The sequence below is a fragment of the Oncorhynchus mykiss genome, chromosome 6, assembly GCF_057628025.1.
Source record: "Oncorhynchus mykiss isolate SJ-2025 chromosome 6, ASM5762802v1, whole genome shotgun sequence".
Taxonomy (NCBI): domain Eukaryota; kingdom Metazoa; phylum Chordata; class Actinopteri; order Salmoniformes; family Salmonidae; genus Oncorhynchus; species Oncorhynchus mykiss.
This window is the reverse complement of record NC_143027.1, coordinates 9,837,501-9,858,915: the sequence shown is the minus strand read 5'-3', so window position 1 is coordinate 9,858,915 and position 21,415 is coordinate 9,837,501. Positions and strand designations below refer to the sequence as shown.

The 21,415-nt window shown below is 41.4% G+C and overlaps 1 protein-coding gene and 1 long non-coding RNA gene across 2 annotated transcripts in view; one reads left to right on the top strand and one right to left on the bottom strand.

The window, feature by feature from the left end:
• The window catches only part of LOC149982766 (uncharacterized), a 460,292-nt gene that overhangs the window by 251,986 nt on the left and 186,891 nt on the right, over window positions 1–21,415 (bottom strand). The gene's annotated exons all lie outside the window — the stretch shown is intronic.
• Window positions 16,250–21,415, top strand: part of unc5ca (unc-5 netrin receptor Ca) — a 290,202-nt gene continuing 285,036 nt past the window's right edge. Inside the window, 1 exon segment of the mRNA XM_036979368.2 lies at window positions 16,250–16,879. Within this exon segment, the coding sequence (XP_036835263.2) occupies window positions 16,762–16,879 (118 nt within the window). The 5' untranslated portion in view covers window positions 16,250–16,761.

Below are 21,415 nucleotides of genomic sequence, written 5' to 3'. Positions count from 1 at the left end.
GGGGCGGCAGGGTAGCCTAGTGGTTAAAGCGTTGGAAGTTCAAATCCCCCAGCTGACAAGGTACAAGTCTGTCGTTCTGCCCCTGAACAGACAGTTAACCCACTGTTCCTAGGCCATCATTGAAAATAAGAATTTGTTCTTAACTGACTTGCCTAGTTAAATAAAGGTAAAATAAATAAATAATGGCTGGTCAATTGAAAAGAAAATCTCTGCATCACACTTCATAAAGAAATAAAGGGAGTATAGTAATAATAGTGTTTGTGTTTACTTTATAGCCTCTTAGGTTGTGATCAGTTAAACAGATTTGCTATCATTCTTTTACCAGAGCTGCAAAGGACCAAGATTAACACCTATTGTTGTGAGATATCTGCCGAGATACAATATATCTGAGTGGCACTGCATTGCATGTACTGTCAATGTTTATTCAGGCATGGAGGGAAATAAATGAAAGGGTCATTATAAATGACAAATAAAGCAGCTCAAGCCTAAGGGCATGCTATGATAAGAATTCAATCGTACCATATGAAAATCCTATTATATTTTAGGAGGGCTGTTAACTTATTTCAATACAGATTACATAGTCTGGTTAGTCGATGCTGTAGAATGTTCTCTACCTGGTACTGTATACTAGCCTCGCGAGCAGCCTCATCCCGCAAGCTTACATGACGGCAAATCAGGAGGCTCGCGAGCCTAACTGTATACAGTTATTCCTTTATTCTCTCTGGGGCATTATAATGCACATGCAATGGGTGTGTTTCGTTCCTCCTTTTCATCATTGCTTTCTGCATGTATTGGTAGCTATATCTCTTGGTCAACCTCTGTGCTGTGAATATCAGTATCACAACTGAATGTGAAATGCATGCACCGCCACCTCCTTCATTGCGTTGTTTTTAGGTTCAGAGCTTGTATCGCAATCATCTCTGTTACAGTCTGGATTTTACCATTATCAGTGAGAGGGAGGACAACAATGGACTGCCTTCAGCCCCTTGGCCCCTCCTCCTCTGTCTCAGCAGGACTTCTCCTGAGAACGTTATTATTACTTCTTCTCTTTTCTTAATTCTAAATCCCATGACTAATCTTCAAAACATTCTTAACCAGCCGGGGGAAAGTGATCCAGAGCTTCAAAGAAAGCTGCATTCTCTTGTTCCAACTACTTCTTCTTCTTCTTCTTCTTCTTCTTCTGCTTCTGCTTCTTCTGCTTCTGCTTCTTCTTCTGCTTCTTCTGCTTCTGCTTCTTCTTCTACTTCTGCTTCTTCTTCTGCTTCTTCTGCTTCTGCTTCTTCTTCTTCTGCTTCTGCTTCTTCTTCTGCTTCTTCTTCTTCTGCTTCTGCTTCTTCTTCTTCTGCTTCTGCTTCTTCTTCTTCTGCTTCTGCTTCTGCTTCTTCTTCTGCTTCCTCTTCTTCTGCTTCTGCTTCTTCTTCTTCTGCTGCTGCCTCTGCTTCTGCTTCTTCTTCTTCTGCTTCTTCTTCTTCTGCTTCTGCTTCTTCTGCTTCTGCTTCTGCTTCCTCTGCTTCTGCTTCTTCTTCGTCTTCTTCTGCTTCTTATTCTTCTTCTGCTTCTGCTTCTTCTTCTTCTTCTTCTACTTCTTCTTCTTCTTCTGCTTCTTCTTCTTCTGCTTCTTCTTCTTCTTCTTCTTCTTCTTCTTCTTCTTCTGCTTCTTCTTCTTCTTCTTCTTCTTCTGCTTCTTCTTCTTCTGCTTCTTCTTCAGACTCATTCAAGTAGGATGTTTTATTTATAGACCACGCCAGGCCTACCCCACCTTGTGTTGCTGATAGCTACTGTTTGAAAAGTTAGTAATGTGTTGTTACGATCCTTTTTCTACCTCTTTAGTGTTTATTTTTCTGGTTCGGTGTAGAGACGTGTTTCTCCAAGGTGAATGAACTTGTTGTGTCTAAGCCGAGATAGTTTGGATCTCAGGCACTCTATCACTGGAATCACAGCTGAGCAATCTCTTGCAGAGTGACATAGCGGTCAGGGAGACGTTAACCTGGTCAAGGTTATGACCGCCTCACTTCTACTTCTGCATTAGTTATAAACTAACGGAAAAGAAGACTTCTGTAATTTTTCTTTGACTATTGGGATCGTTAACTGTTGCTTGTTGAGAGTGTTAATGTAAAATATAACGCAAAAGTAAGTAACATGGTCCATTAGTGCTAATAGCAGGTTTTCACTGTATGATAGTATGTACAGTATAGGCAAGGTTTCTTCCTTGTAACAGATGACTTGAGAAGACAGACCTCGGTCCTATGAGAGTAGCAACATGTGTACAACCAATGCCTAGACTTAGATCTCAAAGGAAGATATTTTGAAGATATTTTTAGGCTATTTATGCAGTCTGTATTTCCATTGAGGATACAATGAATTGGCTACAACAATGACCTGACAAAGCTATAGATAGAATCATGAGAACGAGAATGTACTATCTTTGAGTGGCATATTTTACTTCCTAATCAACACCTTCATGAGAATTGCATTCATACATAACATCTGTTATGAATAGCATTTGACGTGAGGCTGGCAAACAATATGTGCTAGCTTTAGGTTAATAAACACTTATTCATGTTTCATAGCATTGTTCATAACACTGTCCTAGCCCCTTGTAGAAACGTATATGTCATACGCATGCAATAAGAGCTCATTTTAGTAACATTTAACAAGGTGTTTAACCAATAAGAGATTCTAATAACATTTAACAAGGTGTTTAACCAATAAGAGATTCTAATAAAATTTAACAAGGTGTTTAACCAATAAGAGATTCTAATAACATTTAACAAGGTGTTTAACCAATAAGGGTTGATTCTAATAACATTTAACAAGGTGTTTAACCAATAAGAGATTCTAATAACATTTAACAAGGTGTTTAACCAATAAGAGATTCTAATAACATTTAACAAGGTGTTTAACCAATAAGAGATTCTAATAACATTTAACAAGGTGTTTAACCAATAAGAGATTCTAGTAACATTTAACAAGGTGTTTAACCAATAAGAGATTCTAATAACATTTAACAATGTGTTTAACCAATAAGAGCTGATTCTAATAACATTTAACAAGGTGTTTAACCAATAAGAGATTCTAGTAACATTTAACAAGGTGTTTAACCAATAAGAGATTCTAATAACATTTAACAAGGTGTTTAACCAATAAGAGATTCTAATAACATTTAACAAGGTGTTTAACCAATAAGGGTTGATTCTAGTAACATTTAACAAGGTGTTTAACCAATAAGAGATTCTAATAACATTTAACAAGGTGTTTAACCAATAAGAGATTCTAGTAACATTTAACAAGGTGTTTAACCAATAAGAGATTCTAATAACATTTAACAAGGTGTTTAACCAATAAGGGTTGATTCTAATAACATTTAACAAGGTGTTTAACCAATAAGAGATTCTAATAACATTTAACAAGGTGTTTAACCAATAAGAGATTCTAGTAACATTTAACAAGGTGTTTAACCAATAAGAGCTGATTCTAGTAACATTTAACAAGGTGTTTAACCAATAAGGGTTGATTCTAGTAACATTTAACAAGGTGTTTAACCAATAAGGGTTGATTCTAGTAACATTTAACAAGGTGTTTAACCAATAAGGGTTGATTCTAGTAACATTTAACAAGGTGTTTAACCAATAAGTATTTCAGACACATGAAGCTCTTTCATGAAGACTGATCTTTGGACTTTAACAATATCTGTTTTCTCTGCTCTCTCTCAAGATAGAGCCTGTATTAAGAGCTCAAAAGGTGACAGGAGAGGGAGGCTGACATGACCTTTGACCTAACACCTCTTTAGAATGTCAACACAAACTCTGGTATGTTTGAAGGCCGAGGCTGGAGCTGCGGTGTGTTGGGGCGTCCATGCTCACACCTGTTCCTTTCATCTCAGGAGAATAACGGAACATGTTACAATTCATGTAGGAAGCGGGCCTCAACTGTTGGAAAAACTTGCCCCAGAACGAGCAAAATGGAAGTCATTTGTCAATGGCCTATGCCCTATGGTATGGGAAGCTAAGGGCTTATGTCAAGTAAAGCACGGTTTAAGTATGAGTCACAAGGAGAGAGAAAATCAACTAACATGATGGACGTAGGCCTTCGCAATTACATTAGCTTTATGTGAAGGAGGAAGAGGTTCAGATGAGTGATTTACTTTTGGCTATATGGCTGCCATTTTATGTTGGTGGCCTTCCCTATATTCATAAAAAGATTTATGCATTTCTAAATTGTGTGCCCAATACCGAACAAGCAAGCAAACTAAAATATGCTAATACTGCATATTCTGAGAAGACACTGGCTGATCGTTTGAAAGCTGCCCATTGATTACACAAGAGCATTATGTGACGTCCTTCAGGACTGTGTGATCACGACCACAGCATTCCCCTCACACAGCACACCTCACTGTAATCTGCTTTTCATTTATATTCAGAAAACATATTTTTCCATTCTTGACATTTGGAAGATGCGATGGCAAGCTCATAATTATTTAATTACGTCAATATTGGTCACTGCTGGAATCAGAGACGTAATTAAGTGCGATTTGGGTTTGGAATTGTGCATGAATTAATAATGAATGAATCAAAAACCACTTGGGATGATTACTTGCACATTACCACGCTCCAGGACCAACTGTTGGGTGTCTGAAAGTTATAAAAGCACAGGTACAGCCGCTCAGCAACAAGCAGAACTGAGCAATCCCTGATGAAATTGAAATGTCAGTCAGAGAACAGAATGCTATACTCTCACGGGAAATTTTGCAGACAAATCCTGTGTCCCAAATAGCACTCTATTCGATAACATCGTGCACTACTTTTGACTATCGTGCTCTGGCCAAAAGTAGTGCACTATGTAGGGTATTGGGATGCAGACGCTACGTAAGAGATCACCTGACCTTCGTCAAGTATATTTTCTAAAAACATCATGAATATTACACAGACTGAACACATACTCTACTCTATACTCTAGCTAGACTATTAGCTCTATCAAACATTTAGGTGTTATTGGAAATTAAGCCAGGCATAATAACACATATTCAGGTGTAATTTCTATATAGAATGAACTATTTCAGGCATCTCTTTTTATAGTCATTGTCTTCTTGTATTCTACTGTATTCTAGTCAATGCCACTCCGACATTGCTCGTCCTAATATTTAGACATTTCTTAATTCCATTCTTTTACTTTTAGATGTGTGTGTATTGTTGTGAATTGTTAGATATTACTGCACTGTTGGAGCTAGGAACACAAGCATTTAGTTAGATACTACTGCACTGTTGGAGCTAGGAACACAAGCATTTAGTTAGATACGACTGCACTGTTGGAGCTAGGAACACAAGCATTTAGTTAGATACTACTGCACTGTTGGAGCGAGGAACACAAGCATTTAGTTAGATACTACTGCACTGTTGGAGCGAGGAACACAAGCATTTAGTTAGATACTACTGCACTGTTGGAGCTAGGAACACAAGCATTTAGTTAGATACTACTGCACTGTTGGAGCTAGGAACACAAGCATTTAGTTAGATACTACTGCACTGTTGGAGCTAGGAACACAAGCATTTAGTTAGATACTACTGCACTGTTGGAGCTAGGAACACAAGCATTTAGTTAGATACTACTGCACTGTTGGAGCTAGGAACACAAGCATTTAGTTAGATACTACTGCACTGTTGGAGCTAGGAACACAAGCATTTAGTTAGATACTACTGCACTGTTGGAGCTAGGAACACAAGCATTTAGTTAGATACTACTGCACTGTTGGAGCTAGGAACACAAGCATTTAGTTAGATACTACTGCACTGTTGGAGCTAGGAACACAAGCATTTAGTTAGATACTACTGCACTGTTGGAACGAGGAACACAAGCATTTTGCTATAACACCTGCTAAATATGTGTATGTGACCAATAAAATGTTATTTGATTTTTTGGGAATTTGCTCGCTCTCTTGTAACTGTGTGTGTGTGTGTGTGTGTGTGTGTGTGTGTGTGTGTGTGTGTGTGTGTGTGTGTGTGTGTGTGTGTGTGTGTGTGTGTGTGGTTGCGTCCTTGGCACGTTCTGTGAGGCTTTGAGCTGTGGTCTGTAGGGAATAGGCTGTGGCACCAAGGCCAGACGAGGTGGAACTCATTCAGCTCTTTTCTCTCTGTGTTAGGAACAGATGTTTCATCACAGCTGGGAAGATCTAGGGGGTTTGTGAGTAAATGTGTCTATTAACCAACAGAGGTAATACTTCATGAGGTAGGAAATTATGACTTCAATAAAGTCAAATTGGACTTCAATAAAACTATACAGACCACAAAAAAAAGATGTTAAGAATTTTCAAGAAAAGTGACTCATGTCAGTCATGAAATGGGGCTATGGAATGCCATATTAAGAATCTACGTAGGCTACCGTTGGTTGAAGAGAGAGAATGTCAAATGTATGCTTAGATATTGTTCTACAGTTTCAATCAGATCCATTTAATGTTATTACATAAAAGGTTTGATTCATACCCAAGGCACACATTTGTTTCTTTGTAAATGAGTGCAATCCGTATCTAATCAATGGTGGAATAAAAAGCTTTTATAGGTCCCAGAAGGAAATATTTATTGGGGCACTCAGACGTATGGAACAACTGGTAACAAACAATGTAACCATACATTTTGTAATTGCAATTGACAATACATAATCCAATGAACACTGCTCAATGGCAGGAGTCGTAACCACAGAGGTGAATGTTTTCCATTTATATTTGGCAATAGAGCTGGTTGATAATGCTATGGCCTGTTGTTTGACTTTTAGGATGTTTACTATTCGTATAACCTACCCTACGCACTATTCCACTATTCTACTATTCCACTATTCCACTATTCTACTATTCCACTATTCCAACTATTCCACTATTCTACTATTCCACTATTCCACTATTCTACTATTCCACTATTCTACTATTCTACTATTCCACTATTCCAACTATTCCACTATTCTACTATTCCACTATTCTACTATTCCACTATTCCACTATTCCAACTATTCCACTATTCTACTATTCTACTATTCCACTATTCCAACTATTCCACTATTCTACTATTCCACTATTCTACTATTCCACTATTCCACTATTCTACTATTCCACTATTCTACTATTCCACTATTCCAACTATTCAAACTATTCCACTATTCTACTATTCTACTATTCCAACTATTCAAACTATTCCACTATTCAATTACATGCATGTATGTGCTTAGGCTGTTTAAGATCATCCTTGGCCCGTGCTGTGAGTCTTTGAGCTGTGGTCTGGGTATTCAGAGGGTATTATTTGTGTTAAGCCAGGAAATGAGTGGCTCATTTAGTCTGCCTAGAGAGTTTGGCTGGGCTTCATACAGCGGCACAGTCTATTCAGTTTCACACAGAGAAAATGAGAGAAATGACAGAGGGGAGAGTCACAGCCTAGATAGAGGTAGGCACAAACATATTCCCGCTGTCGTTATCTCTTGGAAAAGGAAATGTTTTCATCTGGTCCCATTGTATCTCCATCGAACATGCAGCAGTATGCCGTCTCAAAACTGCAGAGGTTTCTAAAGTGAGGTGTAAATTAAAGTTTTTTTTTTTATTCGATTTGTTTTATATGTTGTTAGGATTACGACGTCTACACTGTAATTGGCAGGGATTTTTACTGACTGCCAAATGGACAGGAGGGCAGCAGCCAGTCAGTGAGTAACAGCAGTGGCTTAGCCTTCCTACTGTGCACTACGTGCAGATGTTCCTTCACTTCACTGCAAGACAGAAAAAACCTTCTTCTGTTGGAATTCGCAGAGAGGAATCTATAGCTAAATATAGACACTGCAGGCAAGGTCAGGTTTCCACAATAGCACTTATGCAAAGAATGCCATATGGGAAAGAGGGTCAACAGTCACCTCCAGACCATGCAATGCCTTCTTATGGCGGGAGATCCAATCAGAGGTGGTCTGATACAGGCTTTGAGCCAATCCCTTGACATTAGGATGGTCACATGACCCACTGAGTTAATGGCCGACTAATAGGGATTATTTTTTCCGGAGTTAGTAAGAATTGGTTGTGCGTGGGTTCAAATTTGGCTTTAGAATCTAATGTTTGGCACAATAGAGAGATATAGGATCTGATCTAGGACCATCTTCTCCTCTCTGAAACCTAACATTACCCATTAGTGGGGAAAATACAAAAATGACCCAAGATCAGCATCTAGGTGAAATTTCACCCTACACGCCAGATTAAATGACATAAGGACAATGCAGCACAACAGCTGACTGCGCTCTAGAGGTTATCAAGTTCATCTTAATAGGGAACATTAACAAATTGCTGTTGTCCACATGTACAATAAATAACCAGGACTTTAATGAACAACCTGGTAATCCATCCTTTACAGAACATGGACGTGGACACAACGAAAACAACAACCAAGGATTTTCAATTCCATTTAATTTGCTACTCCGTGTTTTCCCTCGACTAAATCCCGTTGTTCAGGGATCTTAAAAAAAAAATATATATATATATTTGATGATGCCGAAGTACTACTCCTGATGTCGGACTATTGTGGCTTTTGTTTGCCTGTCAGACTGAAGGCTACACCCCATCCCTGGGACGAGAGAGCACAGGGTCAGTCCCAGCCATCAGAGGAATGAGATTGCCACCGGGGCCCAGGCTCTTCTACCTCCCCACAACTCAAATTAAATGTGATGTGAAAGGATTTTTGTTATTTTGGTTCCATTTTTCAATAGTATGACTGCATCAGGTGTCCCCCATCCCCCGTCCCCCTGTCCCCCACCTCCCCCACACCCTTCCACCTCATTGTAATCTTGTTTAATCCTGATATTAGATTAGAAGTTATGGATGTGATTATTCCCCCGGAGCCTATTCACTGATTGAATGTCAAGCGTACAATTATGTAACTACTTAAAAAGATTAAATATCACCCCACGGCCAACTTTTGCATAACAACACATCGTAGCCGTGGCACCGGTGGCACCTGTCCCTAAACCACCGTCATGCGGGAGCAGAGTGTTTTCTGCTGCAGCTAGGATGACTGTGTTTGAAAGCCATTGGGTCTTCCCTCAGGTCCCCATCATGCTGCCTGCTGGTATAAGGGCAGGGCAGCAGACTCCTCTGCTGAAGATTACAAAGAAGGAGAAGAAGAAAATGTGTCTTCTTTTGTACCCAACCCCTTAAACACACACACACACACACATATATACATACACACACAACCCCTTAAACATACACACACACACACACACATATATACATACACACACAACCCCTTAAACATACACACACACACACACACACACACACACATATATACACATACACACACAACCCCATAAACACACACACACACACACACACACACACACACACACATATACACATACACACACAACCCCTTAAACATACACACAACCCCTTAAACACACACACACACATATACACATACACACACAACCCCTTAAACATACACACACAACCCCTTAAACATACACACACAAAAATATACACATACACACACATACACACACATACACACACACATACACACATACACACACATACACACATACACACACATACACACACACATACATACACATACACACACATACACACACATACACACATACACACACATACACACACACACATACAGACACATACACACACAAACATACACAAACACATACACATGCACACATACACACACAAACACATACACATACACACACATACACACACAAACATATACACATACACACACATAGACACACAAACATACACACAAACATACACACATACACACACACATACACACACAACATATACACACACACACATACACACAGAAACATACACACACAAACATACACACATACACACAAACACACATACACATACACACACACACACATACACACACAACATACACACACATATACACACACATACACACACACAGAAACATACACACACACACACACACACACAGAAACATACACACACACACATACACACACACACATACACACACAACAGACACGCATACACACATACACACACACACATACACACAAGCATACAGACACAAACATACACACATACACAGACACAAACTAACACACACACACACACATACACACACACACACACACATACACACACACATACACACACAACATACACACATACACACATACACACACACACATACACACAAGCATACAGACACAAACATACACACACACACACACACTCCACAAACAAACACACACAAACACACAAACATACACACACACACAAATACACACACACACACACACACATACACACACATTGAAAATAAGATTTTGTTCTTAACTGACTTGCCTAGTTAAATAAAGGTTAAAAAAAATATATTTAAAAAATACACGTACACACACACACACAAACAAACACATATACATACACACACATTGTTGGGAGCAGAGGGCAGCAATTATGATAACAGCAACTATCCAGTTGATTACTTAGTCCTGACAGATTCGTTCTGCCCTGTCAGCACTGGGATTCCAAACGGCACGTCCGGTCGCTGGACACCTTCTCTGACATCGAGGTTATGAGGTCTGTGGGGTGATCAGAGAGCTTTACTACTGTACCTGTGGAGTCTCACTGTCTCTCCCTGTGAAGAAGGAAGCCAAGCCTTAGTCTAGACTATAGACATCACAAGTGGTTACGGCAGCCTGCTGAGAAAAACACTAATCTATGGGATGGCCATATAATCACAAAGAGCTGGGGTCCTGTGTGGCTCCCGACCAGCATATTCTGATTCATCATGTTAGTACTGGTAGCTAAGGCTGTGATGATGATGATGATGATGATGATGATGATGATGAACAGGCAGGGGAGAGACTTGGCCGGGGCCAAGCACAGACATTGTAGTCTTTTGATTTCTGAGGCTCTTCTTAAACCAGACACATTTTGTAATGACCGAGCCTGAGGCTCTTCTTAAACCAGACACATTTTGTAATGACCGAGCCTGAGGCTCTTCTTAAACCAGACACATTTTGTAATGACCAAGCCTGAGGCTCTTCTTAAACCAGACACATTTTGTAATGACCGAGCCTGAGGCTCTTCTTAAACCAGACACATTTTGTAATGACCGAGCCTGAGGCTCTTCTTAAACCAGACACATTTTGTAATGACCAGGCCTGAGGCTCTTCTTAAACCAGACACATTTTGTAATGACCAGGCCTGAGGCTCTTCTTAAACCAGACACATTTTGTAATGACCAGGCCTGAGGCTCTTCTTAAACCAGACACATTTTGTAATGACCAGGCCTGAGGCTCTTCTTAAACCAGACACATTTTGACATGACCATGGGCCTCATTTATCAACCGTGTGTGCACTTCTGACTAATTTCTTGCGCCCCTGGAGATTCTAGAATTCTAGTATGCAACAAATTATTGTCAGCCATGGTGTTCTATACGAGATGTTTGTCTGTCAGCCATGGTGTTCTATACAATATGTTTTTCTGTCAGCCATGGTGTTCTATACGAGATGTTTGTCTGTCAGCCATGGTGTTCTATACGAGATGTTTGTCTGTCAGCCATGGTGTTCTATACGAGATGTTTGTCTGTCAGCCATGGTGTTCTATACAAGATGCTTGTCAGTCAGCCAGTCAGCCATATGAGATGTTTGTTTGTCAGCCATGGTGTTCTATATGAGATGTTTGTCTGTCAGCCATGGTGTTCTATACAAGATGTTTGTCTGTCAGCCATGGTGTTCTATACAAGATGTTTGTCTGTCAGCCATGGTGTTCTATACGAGATGTTTGTCTGTCAGCCATGGTGTTCTATACGAGATGTTGGTCTGTCAGCCATGGTGTTCTATACGAGATGTTGGTCTGTCAGCCATGGTGTTCTATACGAGATGTTGGTCTGTCAGCCATGGTGTTCTATACAAGATGCTTGTCAGTCAGCCAGTCAGCCATATGAGATGTTTGTTTGTCAGCCATGGTGTTCTATATGAGATGTTTGTCTGTCAGCCATGGTGTTCTATACAAGATGTTTGTCTGTCAGCCATGGTGTTCTATACAAGATGTTTGTCTGTCAGCCATGGTGTTCTATACGAAATGTTTGTCAGTCAGCCATGGTGTTCTATATGAGATGTTTGTCTGTCAGCCATGGTGTTCTATACGAGATGTTTTTCTGTCAGCCATGGTGTTCTATACGAGATGTTTGTCTGTCAGCCATGGTGTTCTATATGAGATGTTTGTCTGTCAGCCATGGTGTGCTATATGAGATGTTTGTCTGTCAGCCATGGTGTTCTATACGAGATGTTTGTCTGTCAGCCATGGTGTTCTATATGAGATGTTTGTCTGTCAGCCATGGTGTTCTATACGAGATGTTTGTCTGTCAGCCATGGTGTTCTATACGAGATGTTTGTCTGTCAGCCATGGTGTCCTATATGAGATGCTTGTTGTGAGGCAGTGTTTAAAGTAAAGGAGTGTAGTATAATTGTGAAGGGTTCACTAAAAGCAGTTTATTCTAGCTGGTCTTACTTTTGTGGATCAATTTGTAAAATATTAAATCAAATCAAATAAAACTTTATTTGTCACATATGCCGATTACGACAAGTGTAGACCTTACCGTGAAATGCTTACTTACAAGCCGTTAATTAACCAACAGTGCATTTCAAGAAGAATAAATTATTTACCAAATAAACTAAAGTAAAAAATTAACATTATAATAAAAAATGTACACAAAAAAGCAACACAATAACATAAAAATAATGAGGCTATTTACAGTGGGTACCGGTACTGAGTCAGCGTGTGGGGGTACAGGTTAGTTGAGGTCATTTTTACATGTAGGTAGGGGTCAAGTGACTATGCATAGTTAATAACCAGCGAGTTTCAGCAGTGTACAAACAAATGGAGGGGGGGTCAATGTAATAGTCCGGTGGCCATTTGATTAATTGTTCAGCAGTATTATGGCTTGGGGGTAGAAGCTGTTAAGGAGCCTTTTGGTCCTAGACTTTGCGCTCCGGTACCGCTTGCCGTCTATGACTTGGGTGACTAGAGTCTGACAATTTTATGGGCTTTCCTCTGACACCGCCTATTATATAGGTCCTGGATGGCAGGAAGCATGCCCCCAGTGATGTACTGGGTTGTACGCATTACCCTCTGTGGCGACTTAAAGTCAGATTCCGAGCAGTTGCCATACCAGGCGGTGATGCAACTGGTCAGGATGCTCTCGGTGGTTAAGCTGTATAACTTTTTGAGGATCTGGGGACCCATACCAAATCTTTTCAGTCTCCCGAGGGGGAAAATGTTTTGTCGTGCCATCTTCACGACTGTCTTGGTGTGTTTGGACCATGATAATTCGTTGGTGATGTGGACACCAAGGAACTTGAAACTCTCGACCCGCTCCACTACAGCCCCGTTGATGTTAATGGGGGCTTGTTCGGCCCGCCTTTTCCTGTAGTCCACGATCAGCTCCTTAGTCTTGCTCACATTGAGAGAGAGGTTGTTGTCCTGGCACCCCACTGCCAGGTCTCTGACCTCCTCCCTATAGGCTGTCTCATCGTTGTCGGTGTTCAGGCCTACCACTGTTGTGTCGTCAGCAAACTTAATGATGTTGTTGGAGTCATGTTTGGCTACGCAGTCGTGGGTGAACAGGGAGTACAGGAGGGGACTAAGAACACACCTCCGAGAGGCCCCAGTGTTGAGGAAATAAAGTGTTAAATCGAAATCAACTAGCTACCATTGTTACCTCACCTTTTTTCTAAATACAAGACTGAAAGACTGTTGTCCAGTGCCTTCCTGACATCTCCTTTGGCCATGAGACATGTTACTTTACTATAAGGTATAACTTAAGTGCCCAAAACCTCTCCTCGGGGACCCTCAGACATTGTACCACTGAACTAGTATCCCTAATTCACCTTATCAAGGGCTTGATGATTATTTGACAAGTTGAATCAGGTGTGTTAGCTGTTGAAAAGTTAAAATACATAAAATTGCTGAGGGTCGCCCAAGAGGTTGGAAAATCCCTTTAGCTTTTGCGGTATAATATCCTATACACTATTAGGCTAAATGTGATATTCCTTTAAAACCTTGAACAGTTTATATGCGGTTTTCTATTGTACTATTAAGGGCTTCCTTGATCAAGGAGGAACTGAATATACACTGCTCAAAAAAATAAAGAGAACACTTAAACAACACAATGTAACTCCAAGTCAATCACACTTCTGTGAAATGAAACTGTCCACTTAGGAAGCAACACTGATTGACAATACATTTCACATGCTGTTGTGCAAATGGAATAGACAACACGTGGAAATTATAGGCAATTAGCAAGACACCCCCAATAAAGGAGTGGTTCTGCAGGTGGTGACCACAGACCACTTCTCAGTTCCTATGCTTCCTGGCTGATGTTTAGGTGAATGCTGGCGGTGCTTTCACTCTAGTGGTAGCATGAGACGGAGTCTACAACCCACACAAGTGGCTCAGGTAGTGCAGCTCATCCAGGATGGCACATCAATGCGAGCTGTGACAAGAAGGTTTGCTGTGCCTGTCAGCGTAGTGTCCAGAGCATGGAGGCGCTACCAGGAGACAGGCCAGTACATCAGGAGACGTGGAGGAGGCCGTAGGAGGGCAACAACCCAGCAGCAGGACCGCTACCTCCACCTTTGTGCAAGGAGGAGCAGGAGGAGCACTGTCAGAGCCTTGCAAAATGACCTCCAGTAGGCCACAAATGTGCATGTGTCTGCTCAAACGGTCAGAAACAGACTCCATGAGGGTGGTATGAGGGCCCGACATCCACAGGTGGGGGTTGTGCTTACAGCCCCACACCGTGCAGGACGTTTGGAATTTGCCAGAGAACACCAAGATTGGCAAATTTGCCACTGGCGCCCTGTGCTCTTCACAGATGAAAGCAGGTTCACACTGAGCACATGTGACAGACGTGACAGAGTCTGGAGACACCGTGGAGAACGTTCTGCTGCAGGACCGGTCCTCCAGCAGGACCGGTTTGGCGGTGGGTCAGTCATGGTGTGGGGTGGCATTTCTTTGGGGGGGCCAAAGTGGTCCATGTGCTCGCCAGAGGTAGCCTGACTGCCATTAGGTACCGAGATGAGATCCTCAGACCCCTTGTGAGACCATATGCTGGTGCGGTTGGCCCTGGGTTCCTCCTAATGCAAGACAATGCTAGACCTCATGTGGTTGGAGTGTGTCAGCAGTTCCTGCAAGAGGAAGGCATTGATGCTATGGACTGGCCCGCCCGTTCCCCAGACCTGAATCCAATTGAGCACATCTGGGACATCATGTCTCACTCCATCCACCAACGCCACGTTGCACTACAGACTGTCCATGAGTTGGCAGATGCTTTAGTCCAGGTCTGGGAGGAGATCCCTCAGGAGACCATCCGCCACCTCATCAGGAACATGCTCAGGCGTTGTAGGGAGGTCATACAGGCACGTGGAGGCCACACACACTACTGAGCCTCATTTTGACTTGTTTTAAGGACATTACATCAAAGTTGGATCAGCCTGTAGTGTGGTTTTCCACTTTAATTTTGAGTGTCACTCCAAATACAGACCTCCATGGGTTGATAAATTTGATTTCCATTGATAATTTTTGTGTGATTTTGTTGTCAGCACATTCAACTGTGTAAAGAAAAAAGTATTTAATAAGAATATTTCATTCATTCAGATCTAGGATGTGTTCCCTTTATTTTTTTGAGCAGTGTATTATGTAAATGTTATAGGCAGGGGTGCAACTTTCAATGGGGACCCCCCATATTCTGAAAACACATTTTTGTCCCTCCCCCCAGTTTTTAATTGTTTTTATTTGACCTTTATTTAAGTAGGCAAGTCAGTTAAGAACAAATTCTTCTTTTCAATGACGTCCTAGGAACAGTGGGTTAACGGCCTGTTCAGGGGCAGAACGACAGATTTGTACGTTGTCAGCTCGGGGATCTAACCACTAGGCTACCCTGCCGCCCCGTGATTGGAATGTGATACAAAACCGGGCACCAGTGTGCTTTAGGACCATGCGGACACCTCTGAGTGGTCGGGTAGGCTGTTTAGATTGTTTATCCGATTGAATAAAAAATATATTTATATAATTATGTCCCCCCCAATTCTAAAATCCTAGTTGCGCCCCTGGTTGTAGGTACATGTCGGGAAGATACATTATCTCCCATTCCAGATACCAGTCCGGGTCTTTAAAATGGTCGTAAGGGGGCAGACATAGGTAGGAGGTAGGAGCTGGATTGGCCAAAGAAACGTGGTAAGGATCCCGCACTGTCTCCAGAGCAAGCAATATAATGCACGCGATGAACGGAGTTGATGTTGTATGGTGATGAACTATAGAATGAAACAGCCCTGGACGCAACACTTCTAACGAATCCAGCATCTAAATATAAACTGCACAATGAGAAGCTCATCCATGTAACTTGTTTTAGCGAATGTGTAATAACAAACCTAGTGACGGAATGTACTTTATTTTCTTAGGTTTTCTCCCTCTATTCTAAAGGGGAGGGTAGCTGATAACTAGAGGGCGGTGGCATTCGCTCTGCGTGCACGGAGCTGCGCGAGTCAGTGCTTTGACTCAAGTCCTGGGACCCCTGAACCCATTGGTTTCCCCCCCATATTCTTTCTCTTTCTACATTATCCTCTGAACTGACCGTTATTATAACGGACAACAACCACCTCGACTGCATCTGGACCACAACTGCTATTTTACGAACAGTGTCTTTCATCAGCAAGGTGTTTGTTTTACTCTACCTATAATGGGGAAAAGTGGACAGTCTGCGAAAACTGGAATAGGACTTGCGAGGCACTTTCTGCGAATGTGTACCATACCTGGACTCGTTCTTCTGGTCCTCGTAAACATTGGAGTCGCACAAGGTAAGACCACCCGTTACTGTCCTTTCAACACGATTAGGCTACTATCTTGAGTGTAGCAGGGAATTGAAATATCAATGCTCAGTCGACATTAATTATCGCATCCTATATTAGGTTATAGGCAACAATCATTTGGCTTATCACACCTGCATTCGATTTTTTTTCGGACAACATAATGTTACACAATTGAAAATTCCCCCTCACTTGTCACGGGTGAAATACATATCGCGTGCAACTCCAGACTTGAAAGGGCAAGATTGAGGATTGCACACTTGCGGGTCAATTATCAAATCTAAAAAAGCCGATGATCCTCATGAATTCTAAAGGCAATTTATTTTGTCAACTAGGCTAAAATTCTCTCATGTTTATTTCGTAATAGTCAAACTGTGTGATGTGCTAAGCAAAAACATACACCTATACGTGCGTATTGGGAAATATGAGCCGCTTCTGAAGAAAGCTTACGCGTGTGCGTTTACCACACATTATGTTGAGCTAATCGTAGCTATTCATTTAATCTAATGTGAATGCATCAGTTAGAAACATGACATTACGCGATCTAACAAGAAGCTCTGTTGATATTTAGTGAAGAAGATATGGATAGGCCTACATTTTTTCACGTAAACATTTTACAGAGGCGAGTTTGGACTGAACTTTCCCGAAATCTACTACGGAGGGAATCGACGCCACCTATCAATTCTAACCCCCAACAAAAACATCGGCTAAATATGTCTCTTTATCAATTCACTACACAATTTAACATTTTGTGTTATGGCTGAATAAGCTATTGCATTAATGTTGTGACCTCGATAATGAAAACCATGGAAAAAATAATGTGACCGTGCAGCAATAACAATAACAACCTATTAGCCGAATAATAATGATAATGATGATAATAATGATAATGATGATAATAATAATAATAATAATAATAATAATAATAATAATATTAGTGACTAGCGATCAAAAGTAATTCCGCTAACAAGACTTTTAATGAGTGGTGTTATTATCAACGTTTGGGTTCAATTCGGTTACTCTTATTGTATTAGCTATCATGTTCAATAATTTGCCCGACTGGTGTGTAATTGAACACAAAGTTCAATACAACTAGCATTCGGAAGAATCTTTCAAATGTGTCCCAGCACAATATGCAAATAGGATGTCGCTGAACAACATTTTATTGCCTCAGTAAAACTTTTCCACTGAACTCCAAGGTATACTAACTTGTGAGTTTCCAATGTTTATATCATATTTATAATTATAATAATTATACTTTTTTTGCTAATAATACTTTGTGTGGCCTTAGGTGATATTCCTGTTCCTATTACAAATTATTACCTTTTCTCCTTGTTTGGACAGTCTGACTATAAAATACAATATTTATTTATGTTTCACTTTAATAAACAAGACCTTTGAAAATAAACAAGTTAACTAAATTTAGTTGAGTTCAATTAAAGTAGAATAAGCTTACTCATTGGCATTCTGGCGTGACTGTAGTATTTCTTTGGTAAATGATTGTGCCATGTAGTTGTTCCTGTTGTATTGCTCTGCAGTGTCTTTCTATCACCCATTGGACTGCATTGCTAACATCCACGGCCTTGGTTTTGAGACAACACTATTTGATATTGTTGTTGTGAAACAGTATTTTCCAGACTAAATGGGCTACCAAATTGTTGTCTTGTCGACACCATCCCCTATGAGTATTATTTTCCATAGCTACACATCTCAACATAATGTCTTATTTATTTATTGTATTCCTCTTTCCTTTGTGGGCCTTGTACTTTACCTTCCATTTAGAAAAGTTATTTCATGCTCATCCTTCCATAACAACTTTCACCATGCTTGGTAAGTCAGTCTAAAGTCACATTAATACTTGTGTTATTGAACCAGAACACTTACAAATAGGTTGGCCAAACAACCGCAAATTGGCTTGTGTATATAGGCCTAATTGAGTCAGATCGATACTGTGTACCTAAGCCCTCTATCCTTCCTGTCGGCTTTGGGCTGTGGTCATTAAAAAACAGAGACGCACAGGACGTCGCAGTCAGTGGAATGTTATTTAAGGATGTAAGTGGCAGCCATCCACGCTGTACTGAGAAGGGGCGTAAAACCCCTTGGCCTATTAAAAAGCCATTAGCTAAACCCACTCTCAATAATGGCTGATTGTGTGTGAAACAAACAGGTTTAAAAGCCTCCCTATGTTGACAGGGTGTGCATTCCAGACCGTCCAGGTGATGGGGCTGCTTACTTCTGCAGTGGCGCTCAGGCAAGGTTACACAACACCACATTTTTTAAAGGTAATCATAGAAGTATGAAACTGATTGCGGGATGCAAGTGAGGCCCGCTAGAGTCTGGCACCAAGGACCGCGGTCCGAAATCTCTGTCGGCCATTACGAACACTCCCAGAGGACCCCGTAGCCAACTGTGGAGACAGCTGTGTCTTGTCTGCTCCAGACCGGGTTCTGTGATTGGCCGTGGAGGCCCGCTTTTTACAGCCTCGCTGACTGCCACTGAACTCTCTGGGTGTTCTCAGCTTTGATCCATCTTAGACTTGGCAATGACAGAGCTCTGACTCGGTAGGAGTGACTTAACAAGGACAGAGCTCTGACTCGGTAGGAGTGACTTGACAAGGACAGAGCTCTGACTCGGTAGGAGTGACTTGACAAGGACAGAGCTCTGACTCGGTAGCAGTGACTTGACAATGACAGAGCTCTGACTCGGTAGCAGTGACTTGACAAGGACAGAGCTCTGACTCGGTAGGAGTGACTTGACAAGGACAGAGCTCTGACTCGGTATCAGTGACTTGACAATGACAGAGCTCTGACTCGGTAGGAGTGACTTGACAATGACAGAGCTCTGACTCGGTAGGAGTGACTTGACAAGGACAGAGCTCTGACTCGGTAGCAGTGACTTGACAAGGACAGAGCTCTGACTCGGTAGGAGTGACTTGACAATGACAGAGCTCTGACTCGGTAGCAGTGACTTGACAAGGACAGAGCTCTGACTCGGTAGGAGTGACTTGACAATGACAGAGCTCTGACTCAGTAGCAGTGACTTGACAATGACAGAGCTCTAATTCGGTAGCAGTGGCCTGACAATGACAGAGCTTTGACTCGGTAGCAGTGGCCTGACAATGACAGAGCTTTGACTCGGTAGCATTGACCTGACAATGACAGAGCTTTGACTCGGTAGCATTGACCTGACAATGACAGAGCTTTGACTCGGTAGCATTGACCTGACAATGACAGAGCTCTGACTCGGTAGCAGTGACCTGACAATGACAGAGCTTTGACTCAGTAGCATTGACCTGACAATGACAGAGCTTTGACTCAGTAGCGGTGGCCACGGACTATGGTCCTTTGTATTAAGGCGTTGAAATGAAATGTGATGGCATACTTTCTTTCCCTCGTCTTTGTTTCACTGTTGCCTACTTTCCTAATCATACTCATATAGTGTGAAGTTTATGTACAGTGGCAAGATAAAGTATGTGAACCTTTTGGAAATATCTGGATTTCTGCATAAATCGGTCATAAAATTTGATCTGATTTTCATCTAGGTCACAACAATAGTCAAACACAGTCTGCTTAAACTAATAACGCACAAACAATTATACATTTTCATGTCTTTATTGAACACACTGTGTAAACATTCACAGTGCAGGGTAGAAAAAGTATGTGAAGCCTTGGATTTAATAACTGGTTGACCCTCCTTTGGCAGCAATAACTTCAACCAAATGTTTTCTGTCGTTGCGGATCAGACCTGCACAACGGTCAGGAGGAATTTTGGACCATTCCTCTTTACAAAACTGTTTCAGTTCAGCAATATTCTTGGGATGTCTGGTGTGAACCGCTCTCTTGAGGTCATGCCACATCATCTCCAATCGGGTTGGGGTCAGGACTCTGACTGGGCCACTCCAGAAGGGGTATTTTCTTCTGTTGAAGCCATTCTGTTGTTGATTTACTTCTGTGTTTTGGGTCGTTGTCCTGTTGCATCACCCAACTTCTGTCGAGCTTCAATTTGCAGACAGATAGCCTAACATTCTCCTGCAAAATGTCTTGATAAACTTGGGAATACATTTTTCCGTCGATGATAGCAAGCTGTCCAGGCCCTGAGGCAGTAAAGCAGCCCCAGGAAAAGCAGCCCCAAACCATGATGCTCCCTCCACCATACTTGGGATGAGGTTTTGATGTTGGTGTGCTGTGCCTTTTTTTCTCCACACATAGTGTTGTTTGTTCCTTCCAAACAACTGAGCTGTAGTTTCATCTGTCCACAGAATATGTTGTCAGTAGCGCTGTGGAACATCCAGGTACACTTTTGCAAACTTCAGATGTGCAGCAATGGTCTTTTTTGCAGCAGTGGCTTCTTCCGTGGTGTCCTCCCATGAACACCATTCTTGTTTAGTGTTTTACGTATCGTAGACTCGTCAACAGAGACGTTAGCATGTTCCTGAGATTTCTGTACATCTTTAGCTGAAACTCTAGGATTCTTCTTAACCTCATTGAACATTCTGCGCTGTGCTCTTGTAGTCATCTTTGCAGGACG